The following is a 10,895-nucleotide window of genomic DNA, read 5'->3' on the forward strand; positions in this document are numbered from 1 at the left end:
CCAGCGGAGCCCGCCCCCCGCGGGACCCCCGTCTGGCGGCCTGACCCGGGCCGTGGAGGTCGCTCTGTCAAAGGTCTGTGCTTCCCCCTCCGAGAGCCCGTGTGGCCGGGTGGTGACGGTGGCATGGTGGCACGGGCCGCGGTGAGGGGCGGTGGGCGCTCCTGCTCGGTGGGCCCCTCCTCGGGCGCGAGCGAGGGGCAGGACAGCCGCCCACGGGCAGCGGCAGGCTGGCGGCGCGTCCCCGCTCGGCCTGGAAACCTCCGCTGGGGCCCCGAGGCACAGCCCGGCGCCTGAGCACGAGGCCCACGGAGACGCGAGGGCCACGAAGACGCGAGGCCCCCGCTTCCTGGAGCCGGGGCGGCCCTGAACCGCGAGGCTCGGCCTCGCCCACCGATGGGTGGCCGCGGGCCCTGGGCTGGGGGCTTCAGCGCACTCGGCCCCCACGCCCTCCCCCCGGCCGCCCTGTGCGCCTCCCGGGGCGCGGGCCGCCCTCCGCCGCCGTCCTCCTCTGGACGCTCCCCGCCCTGAGTCGGGGCTCCCCGAGGTGGAGGCAGCTCCGCCCCCCCCGCCCGGCCCCGAGCAGGCCTCCGGTCTAAGCACACGTCGCCCCCTCGCCCGACGCCGCCTCCAGGGGGACCGCGCGGTGGGAACCGCTGCCCGGCAGGGAGGGGCTCGGGAGGGCGCCGGCCCCACTGACTTGCTCCTGCCCGATTCTTGGCCCGAGTCCGGGGCTTCTGGGGGCCCCCCGCTCACCCAAGAACACAGGCACCGAGCTCCGGGGCGGGGGCGGCTCACACGTGGGCCCGCGGCGGGGACCGACGGCGCCGGCTACCGCAAGCACGTCCAAGCTTCCGACGCGCAAAGCCTGAACTCAGGACCCGCGTGGGTGCCGGCTCGGCAGGTGCCCCAAGACCGGCACCGCCCGACGGATGACCCCGGCGCTTTCGCTCGGCCTCACCGGCCACGCCGACGAATCTGACGGTTTTTGGCGCTGAGGAACGAGCCACACGAGAAGGTGCTCTCCGGTTCCGATTTTCCCGGGCCCGCAACGTGACGAGATCGCCCGCGAGTACGATTCTCCAGGAGAGGAAAGGAGGACGCCGAGGGGCTGGGGCAGCTTCCCCGCCCTCAGGAGGCGCCGTCCTTCCGGCTAGCACGGGGCCGTGCGGCGCTGTCCTTCCGGGGGACGGGGTGGAAGGAGGGGGGACCGCGAGCCGGCAGCAGGGCCTGGGTCAGGGGACGAGGTGTGCTCCTGAGTGACAGCGGGAAAGCAGCAGGCGGCCCCGCCGAGGAGTTCTCGTAACCGCTCTCTAAGAATCTAAACCCCGTCTAAAGTAATCTGTTATTTTTTAATTATTTAGGATGCAACGGCTTTCCACGAACCAGAGGACACTTTGCCGGCAAGGCTTCAGGGCCCCGGGGCACCAGAGCGCCCACCGCAGGGGGCGTCGTGGTGGAGGACACCGGGTCCCCGAGACCCCGGCCGCTTCTCTGGGCGAGGCCGGGTCTCCTCGCCCGCTTCGGCCCAAGCGCCGGGTCCCAGCGGAGCCGAGGCAGCCGCCGCCGTGGGAACCCAGCTGTCTCCTCGCGCCAGGCCCGGGAGGGATTTACAGATTAGTTCCCCCCGCATGGGGCGGCGCTGATGCTCACGCGCCCCCGTCTCGACGCGAACCACAGACGCCAGCGGACACGGGCCCCGGAGCCACGCGCGGGCCGGCGGGCGCTGCTGCCGGGCGCCGGGCGGGAGGGCAGGGCCCACGGGGCTTCTCCAGCTGCCCGGGCCGCCGCCCCCCTCGCGCGCAGAGCCCCCGGGAGGCCCAGGGACACCCATGCACTTACACAGGGAGCCGGGATGGAGTGGCCCGGCCCCGCGGCCGGCAGGCGGCCCCTGAGCAGGCCCTGCTGCTGGGCTCACCAACCAGTGCTCCCCCCGGGCCGCGGCCGCCGCGCCTCCATCCCGTGGAGAGGGCTCCTGGCACCGCGCGAGCCGCCGGGCTGCGCGGCAGGAAGGCCCGCGATGGGGGCTGCGTGCATGAGGGCGCGGCCGATGTGCTTCTCCAAAGGCCAGGCCGGCGGCTGCGGTGTAACTGCACTTGGCGCAGCCGCGGACGGCGGCAAAGCAAGAGTGGCGCGCAGGAGGGTCCCACGCTCCAGCGGCTGTGAGGTCCGCCGTGGCAGTGACGTGTGGGCGGGGACCCCGACAGCAGCTCCTCCGGGGGACGCGGCGTGCCGCTCGCCGTCCACACGAGGGCTTGCCCCGGGAGGACGCTCACCTGCGCCTGTGCGTGGCGGCTGCCGAGAGGCGTAAGGACCAGCGCGTGGCTAAGGGGCGCGTCCTTCCCCCACGGGCCGGGACCCCCTTCCGGGAATCATGAGCGGCCAGTTCGGGCGCAGCGTCCCTTCCCTGTGGCCGTGCGCAGGGGCCGCTCGGGGCAGAGGAAGGACCCTGGAGGCGTTGCCTGCGGCCCCCAGTGTCTGGCGGCCCATCAGAGCCCCGGCCACAGGCGGGTGGACAGGACGCGGGCGAGGTCAGCGCCAGCCCCTGGCAGCGGGCGCTGAGGCCACCGAGGGGCAGGAGGGCCGGCTGGCGAGGGCAGCGGCACCGGGCGCTTCCCAAGGGCGCGCAGCCCCGGCCCGGCCTCTCTGGCGAGGCGAGAGCAGAGAGCAGGCGCCCGCAGGTGGCGGGCAGGGCCCGGGGCGGCGGGCTCCCGGCCAGGGCCTGAGGAAAGGTCCCAGGAGATCCGGGCGCGGGCGGCAAACTGAACACATCCTAGAGCGCGGAACCCGAGCCGGCCCGGGCGCGCCGCGCGGCAGCTGGGCGATTCCCGTCGTCTCGCTGGGGAGCCTGTGTTGGCCCGGAACATTCCGATGGACAGCTGGCCGGCAGGCTGCGCGCAGCTGCCGCGGGGCGGGGTTCCGAGGGACCGGCGCTGAGGTCTGAGCGCACGTGGCCGGCAAGGCCCCCCGGCCCCCCGCGCGACAGCCAGCGCGGAAACAGGGAGCTGCGGGGTCCCCCCATGCCGAGGGCCAGGCGCCTCCATGCGTTGAGGAAAAGGGCTGCGGGGGGCCGGCGTGGTGGACAGAGGCACCGAGGAGCGGCGTGGGAAGAGGCAAGACGCGGAAGCCGAGCGCGGGCGCAGGGCGCTCGCGGGACAGTGCTCAGGGCACGCGGTAAAGCCACACCCCCAGCAGGGCGCCTGCTTCGCGTGTCCCTCCCGAGAGGCCACGGGCAAACGCCCGCGCTGCAGCCACGCGACGGAGGACTGCGTGCCACTGCCTGGACGGAGGGGACGCGGGGTCCCCGCTGCTGCTCTTTCTGCACGACGTGGGATGGGGCGCCCGCGCCCCACACTGCCGTGACGGGCGGCCGCCCCGCTCTGCCGCTCTCGGGCTCGCTTGCGCTCCGACGCACGCCCACCGCCTGCGACGGCCGCGTGTGGCGACCCCCGAGGCGGAGCCGCCGGTGCCTCCCAGGCCGGGTGAAGGGCTGGCGCCCTGGGCTGCCCGCGTGGGTCTGGGCTCCAGTCCCAGTGCGCACGGTGGACAGACGGACACCCTGGAGCGGGAACAGCAGCCCAGGCTGCAGCGAGAGGGAGTGCAGGGGAGGCCTGGGGTCTCGCGGTGCAGCCCCCGCCCCCCAGCACCAGGGGAAAGGGCCGCCCGAGGCCAGTGGGCGGGCCCCCCACCCCCCAGGGGCCCCACGTGGCGCTGCCAGCGCGCCTGCCCCTCTCCCGCCCGGGGCCCCCGGCACAGGGCCACGGGGACCCAGGCCCACGCCTCAGTTTCCTCCCGGGAAAACCGGGAGGTGGAGGTGGCCCGTCCTGGGGGTCCGGGACCCTCCAACGGGGAAGCCCCCAGCACCGGGTCTGACTCTCCGGGGCCCCCGCACACCTCAGCAGCTGTGGAATGCGGAGTCGGCCGAGCGGCCCGAATCTGGCTCTGCCATCTCTGCCCCCCGGGGGACGCAGGGAGCCTGGCGCCGGGGAGGCCTGGCCCCGGCCGCTGACCAGCCGGACAAGAGGCTCCGGGGCCACCGACCCGAACGCTTGTCCACCCAGAGGCCGCCCCCCCCGCCGGCCCGGGGACCCTGTTTCTGCAGGTCAACAGGAAGCACGTCTCCTCTGGACGGGAGTGCAGGGAGGGAGCCGGCGAAGGGCCGAGGGAGGAGCAGGAGCGGCCCGGGCACCTGGCCGTGACCCCTGGGCTGGCCTCCCGGGGCCAGGCCCCTCCCCGCCACCTCCAGGGAGCTCGGCTCTGCACAGGGACGGGCGCCCGGGGGGAGGAACCGCCCGCATGGAGGGTGCGGGCCTGCGAGCTTTACCAAGACTGCAGCGCGCGCCCACCGCCACCTCCCCCCCGCATCCCCCGTGCCGCCCGCTGCTGGGCGCTGCTCCACTTCCTGTCTCCCCAGCAGGCCGCACTGGGCGTGCAGCAGTGCACTCGCCCGCGGGCTGCTCCCGCTACCGGCCGCGAGGAACGCGCCGGGGCCGTCCTTGCGTGGACGTACGGCTTCGGTTTTCTCGGGTAGGTTCCGGGGAGTGGAGGTGCTGAGTCACACGGCTGGCTTATGATTAACTTTTGAAGAAGCTGCCAAACTCCTCTCCGCGGCGGCTGTCGTGTTTTACGTCCCCATCGGCACGTGAGGGTTCCGGTTGCGCCACAGCCTTGCCAGCGCTCGGTGCTCCTGCGCCGCAGCCGTTCTGGTGGGGGCGGGACCTGCTGGGACTTGTTTTATGGCCCGGCACATACCATCCACCCCCCGAGGATGCCACGTGGACGTCTGGAGAGAACGGGCGGCCTGCGGCAACTCTGCGGACGGACCTACGGCTGTCGCTCGGGTCGAGCGGGCTGAGTGCGGGGGGTCAAGTCTTCCCTGACCTCGAGTTTGTCCAGCTGCTTTACCGGTTCTGGAGAGCGGCGTACGGCGATCTCTGGAACCGCCGACTTCCGTCATCGGTGCTGTCAGCCTGTGCGCAGGTATCTGGGGACTCTGTTGTTAGGCGCACACACACTTGTAACCGCTGCGCCTTCCTGAGGCAGCTGACCCTTGTGTCATCATCAAGGTCCCTCGTGGGCTCCAGCATCGTTTGGTGTCCTAAGGTCTATTTTACCTGATATTACCACAGTCGCTCTGGCTCTTACGGCTACTGTGAGCACGGTGTACTTCTCTGTCCTTTTCCTTTTGATCTTTCTGCATCCTTGAATCTAAGGAGTATCTCCTATAGACAGTATAGAACACACTAAACTTCGCTTTTTTATGTAGTCTGACAATCCCAGCCTTTTGATCGTGGTTTTTCGACCGTTCACATTTAGTGTAATTGCTGATATGGTGGGTTTTATATTTGACGTTTTGCAACTTGTTTTCTATATGTCGTGTGTCTTTTTTTTTTTCCTTTTTTCCTCCTTAACTGCCTTCTTCTCGTGTTTAGGAAATAGCGTCTTCACTGTTCAGTTGTTCTGTTCTTTTCTTTTACTCTTTTCTAAAGTTATCTCCATAATAGTTGTTCCAGGGATTACGGTAAGCGTTTTAACTTGTCTCAACTTACCTCAGAGTAATACTAACTTGATTCTGGTAAAATACCGGAAGTCTGCTCCAATACAATGCCCTTTTTTCCCCTTCTCCTCTGCTAAACTATTCTCACGTTCGTATCTATGTAGGTCACGAACCCTACCGTACAGAATGAGAGGTCTTACTTTACACAACCCAGTCTTTTAAACGAGAAGGAAGGAGAAGCACATTTACGCAGCCTCGTTCACCTGCGCACGTGCCGCTGCCGGGCTCCTGGGCCCGTGGGCCTGACGCGATGGCAGGACTGCCAGGGGTGAGCTCTCTTTCTGGGTTGGTCTTTTTGACCTTTAGGTTTGAGGGACAGTTCTGCAGGAGACGGCGTCCCTGGCTGAGAGCGCTCCTCGCTGAGTACTTTGAGCACTCCTCGACTCCCTTGGCTTCCAGTCTCGGTGAGAAGTCGGCTGCAGGCTTATGAGTGAGCCCCTGGACAGGGCAGACCGCTTTTCCTCTTGCCGCTTTCGACAGTTCGATACGATGTGTCTAGTGTAGATCGATTTGCGGATGCGTGATTCGGGGCTTGTCGAACTGCTTCTCCTCAAGTTTTCAGCCGTTATTTCTTAAAGTATTTTTCTGTTTTGCCCCAACCATGACCACGACCTTAGGCCAATAGAGCTGCTGGCCTTCGATGCTCACCAATCTCCAAGCCTCTTGCTCTTGCAAGCCACTGGGCACGGGTGCCAGCCCCTCTCGCCGCAGTGGAGAAGCCACCGGTCCTCGCCGCCTGGGTGGCCTGGAAGAGACTCCCACCTGCAGAGCTAGGGGTGGGTTTGGGGCAGGGGAGCAGCCCAGAGTAGATGCCAGAGCCCCGCTGGGGGCACCCGAACATCAGCCAAAAGCACCAACACCTCTCAGATTGTTGGATGGCTCTGGTCCATTTCCAGAGTGCTGAAATGGTTGTTGTTTTTTTTTCTCAATTCTGTTGCAGTTATTTTGGGGGAGAGGATTTTAAGATCCCACTCAATCATAGCTGGAAGTTACCCTCCAACTTCAATTTATTTTGAACATAAATCATATGTTGGGAAACTAAGTAAAAAAAAAGCCTGTAAATTAAAGAGAAACAGAGGAGAGGGGTGGGGTGGAGAGATGATTCTATACCTTTCTCTGCCTCTGGATGTTCCAAATCAACCTATTGTGACAAGATTACAATACGGATCCCAGTGGGATTAAGAAAAAATGAATTAACTTCTGCTACACTCGACAACGTGGATAATTCTCACATACATAATGTGGAATTGAAGCATGCAAACAATGGGAACACAGTGTATAATTTCATTTAAAATACAGAGAGGTGAGCGGGTGTAACTTCAGTGGTTGAGCGCCTGCTTCCCACGTACGAGGTCCTGGGTTCAATTCCCAGTACCTTTTCAAAAAAAAGACAAAATACAGAAATAGGAAACACTCATCTGTGCTGTTCAGACTCAAGACTGGGGCTCTTTTGAGGAGGGTGACGCTGGGAGGACAGGAGGGGCTCTAGCCCTTCATTTGGGCCACAGTTCAGTTTGTGGAAAGTCACCAAGTGGTACAAGGATGTGTACTTCCCGTGACGTATTTTATAATCTGCTACAAAAGCTGACTTTTCTTTTTCAGGTACCGGGGCCGGGGATTGAACCCAGGACCTGGTGTTTGGGAAGCCGGTGCTCAACCACCGAGCTCCATCGGCTCCCCTGAGTTGACGCTTCCGTTCGCTTGTTGCTTGTTTGTCTTTTGTTTTTAGGAGGCACTGGGAACCAAACCCAGAACGGCTCGCGTGGGAGGCAGGCGCGCAACCGCTCGAGCCACACCCGCTCCCCAAAAAGCTAACTCCAGATTCAAAAATAAAAGTGGGATTCTGTCTGCAAAACCATTTAAACTTGGCGTGCCGGCCTTCCACAGACACGGCGAGCTTTAAGCCGACACCGACGGCGCTCAGGTGGCACGGTGCCTCTGGACGCGCCCCGCCGGGGACTGGATGCCCACCTCCAATCCCGACGGCACGACGAGCGGGGTCAAGGGCGGCTCCTGGACGGTGCCCTGAGCCCGGAGCTCGGCGGGAGCCCAACACGGACGCCAGGGCCCCGGAGCGTCCCTGCGGCCTTAGGACGCCTCTGGGGCACATCTAACCCTGGGACCCACCAAACCCCCAACCGTCCCACGTGGGACCTCGGGAGAGCCAAGGGCCGCACGGGGGATGTCGTTCCGGCGAAGCTGAGGAACGGGGAGCAGTCGCAGTCGCCTGCACCGCTGCCACCGTTGCGCCCCATCCCGACGTGCCGCGCGCAGCGGCCGACTCCCGGGGCCACGTCCTCTAGGCCCGCAAGGTGGAGACCACGTGCCCGCTGCTCAATGACGAGACAGAGGCAAGGCCCCTCGAGGTCACTGAGGGGTACGACGAGGCCCCGCTCTGCCAGGCCCTGCCCGGCTCACCTGCTGCCGCACTCCAGAAGGGGGCTTCTCAGACGCCCTGCTCCACACCCGGGGGGGCTCTGAACCCAGCCCCCCGTCCTCGACGTGCCCTGAGGACATCACCCCCCGTCGACTTCAGGCTGCACACTGCTTCGTCCCCGTGACCTGAGCTTAGGGGCAAATGGGCACAATGTGGGGAGAGAGCCCTGGGATTTGGAAACGGAGAGATCTGGGTTTGAGTCACGGTTCCAAACTTTCCCAACGTAAGCTCAGGTCCAAAGGGACCCGACCCCTGGCCTGCCTTGATGGGGGGTGGCCGGGGAGAGCACGGGAGGGACCAGGGGGCGGGCAGACGTGGCCGCGCCTCCTGCTCGGACGCAAGCCCACCACGGCTGCTTCCCCTGGAGAAGCGACAAGCTGAGGTCGAAGGAGGGAGAAGGGACCCCTGTGTGCAGTTTTACTTCTGAAACGGAAGGAAGTTCTCGGTTTGAGAACAGGGACTGCGGAGAGCAAAGCCAGGCAGGGAAAGCCCTTTTGGCAGCAGGAACGCAGAGCACCCCCAGACCGGGCGCTCCCCAGGAGGACGGCGGAGTCCCCGCTGATCTCAGGAGGTAGGAGTTTACAGGTTAACAAACGGAGTGGCTGTGGCTCAAACCCCAGGCCCCCTGGTCAGTGTGGAGCTGGTCCACGCTCAGTGCTGATGCATGCGAAGAGTGCCGTGCCACACAAGAGTGTCCCCACATAGGGGAGCCCCACGTGCAAGGAGTGCACCGCATAAGGAGAGCCGCCCAGCGCAAAAAAAAGTGCAGCCCGCCCAGGAATGACGCCGTACACACGGAGAGCTGACGCAACGAGATGATGCAACAAAGAGAGACACAGATTCCTGGTGCTGCTGACAATACAAGCTGACACAGAAGAACACGCAACGAGTGGACACAGAGAACAGACAGTAGGGAGGAAAGGAAGAGAAATTAATAAAAAATCTTAAGACAAAAACAAGACTAAAAAGCAGCTGGCAAAGGCGAGATCGTGCCAGCGTCAAGCCGCCCACCTCCAGCGGCCGGGGGGCCAGGCGGGGCTGGACAGAGGGTCTCAGAGGGGCCAGCCAGCTTCAGCAGGAAGGCGAGGGGGCGCCGGCACGCTCCGCACCGGTCCCCCCGCCAAACGCGCAGAGACGCGTCTCCGCCAAGGTGCGCAGTGGGGATAGGACGCGCCTGCAGCCTCCCACTTTAGAGCGACGAGCCAGAGAGCCCCGGGGGGGCCAGCGACACCCAGGGCCGGAGCGAGCAAGCCTGGAAAGCGGGACTCTGTGCCAGGGTTCCGAGGCGGCTCTGCGGGCACTGGGGCAGGGGAGAGGCGACGCCATGGGGGCGACCGCGCCTCACTCCCTTTGTGCCTCGGCCTGGGGGGCCTCGAGGAAGCACCCGCTGCGCGAGCCGCTCTTCGAGTCGCCGACGCCGGCGAGGGCTGGAGACCAGCAGCACGGCAGAAGGCAGCGGGCCGGGCGGCGCCCAAGCCCAGGCCCCCGGGGCAGGGGGGCGCGTGGAGGAAGCGTCCCCACGCCACGTCCTGGGCGCTGCCAGCGCACGGAGGACGCGGCCCTGGCTGGCCTCCCCGGAGGAGCAGGGTGGCGCGGCCAGAGGACAAACCCGGACTGCTTCCCTCTGCGGACGCCCCAGTTCTCCTACGAAACGCAGGGCGCCGGGCTCGACGCACAGGGGCGCCCGTGGACCTAAGGACCGCGGCTGGCGGAGCGCGGATCCGGGGGCCGCCCCCCACCCCCAGGAGGTGCGCACGCGAGGCCCGGCCGCCCACCCCGCTCACCTGGGCGAGGCGCGCGCGTCCAGGGCCCCGCCTCCCGCCAGGGGGCCGCCTTCCTCGCCCGCCGGCAGCTCCTGGGCCGCCCGGCGCTCGGGCTTCGCTGCCAGGTCCCCGTCGGTCCTGGCGTCCGCGGGCGCCGGCCCCTGCTCCATCCTCATCCTCTTGCAGTCCGCGTCGCCCTCGGCTGGGTCGCGCTCCAGCGCGCGCTTCTGGCTACGTGTGCGGCATGCTTCCTCGGTCATCCTGAACTGCTGGGGAAGGAGAGAGAGGCCACGGGTGAACTCGGCGGGACGCGGGCGCCCCGGGGGCCGCTCGGGACGGCGGCGGCAGGCGCCCCCCTGGAGCCCCCCGAGGCCGCGGCCAAGGAGGGGCCGGAAGCCTCGTCCCGGGTGCAGGAGGCTCCGTGCCCCGAGTCCAGCGGACGCAGGCAACGAGTTCGGGTCTGCGCGTCGGCCTCCCGGGTTTCGAGCGCCGCCCGTGCCGGGGGTGTCTGGAAGCTGGGGGGCCGCGGGGCGGCCGGCACGCTCGGCTGCCTGCTCACCTGGGGGGCGCCCGGGGCCCGGGGCCGGCCCGGGAGGCAGCCCCCGCGTGGGGCCGAGGCCTGGGCCGCCGGCAGGCCGGCGCCCCGCACCTGCAGCACACACATGGTGCGCCTTGAGGAAGGGAGAAGTGGGGGGAAAGAGCTGAGTCAGTTTTTGATCCCATGACATCACTGGGATCCGCATGACCCTTCCCAGGATTCCTTGGGAGAGACAAAGCACTTTCCAGAAAACCAGTCTGAACCGGTTCCAGACGACAGGCTGGAGTGCTGTTAACCCTCGCCGGGCGGGAGGAGACAGGACAGCCGCGCTGTCTGCGGGCGGCCGCGGGCAGTCCCCGGGCGGCGGGCCACGCTCTTAAAGGCGCCAGCGCGCCGAGGGCCGTGGACCCTGTGCCGCGGGAGTGGGCCGCGGAGAGGGGACGGCGCGAGCCGGGGTCCTCCAGGCCCTGAGGACAAAAGGCATGGCTGCCGGGGTGGTGGCCGGTCCCAGCAAGTGCCACCGTCACCCCAGAGGCCGGGGACAGGGCGGGCCCCAAGGCCAGACCCCGGCAGGTGGGCGCGGCGAGCCCACGGGGAGCCGCC

The 10,895-nt window shown here is 66.8% G+C and overlaps 1 protein-coding gene across 6 annotated transcripts in view; it reads right to left on the reverse strand.

The window, feature by feature from the left end:
- The window catches only part of GATAD2A (GATA zinc finger domain containing 2A), a 41,192-nt gene that overhangs the window by 12,313 nt on the left and 17,984 nt on the right, over positions 1–10,895 (reverse strand). For 2 of the 6 annotated variants that reach the window (XM_058292729.1, XM_058292728.1), the window contains exons 1-2: positions 10,314–10,433; positions 9,776–10,023 (exon numbers count right to left, since the gene is read on the reverse strand). The exons of 1 other annotated variant lie outside the window; for it this stretch is intronic. In XM_058292729.1, the coding sequence (XP_058148712.1) occupies positions 9,776–10,023; positions 10,314–10,418 (353 nt within the window). In that variant the 5' untranslated portion in view covers positions 10,419–10,433. Of the gene's footprint in view, positions 1–9,775; positions 10,024–10,313; positions 10,434–10,895 lie in introns of those variants that run through there. 3 more of the 6 variants (XM_058292730.1, XM_058292731.2, XM_058292732.2) reach the window with 3 other exon arrangements.

This window comes from Dasypus novemcinctus, unplaced genomic scaffold, assembly GCF_030445035.2.
Source record: "Dasypus novemcinctus isolate mDasNov1 unplaced genomic scaffold, mDasNov1.1.hap2 scaffold_259, whole genome shotgun sequence".
NCBI lineage: Eukaryota > Metazoa > Chordata > Mammalia > Cingulata > Dasypodidae > Dasypus > Dasypus novemcinctus.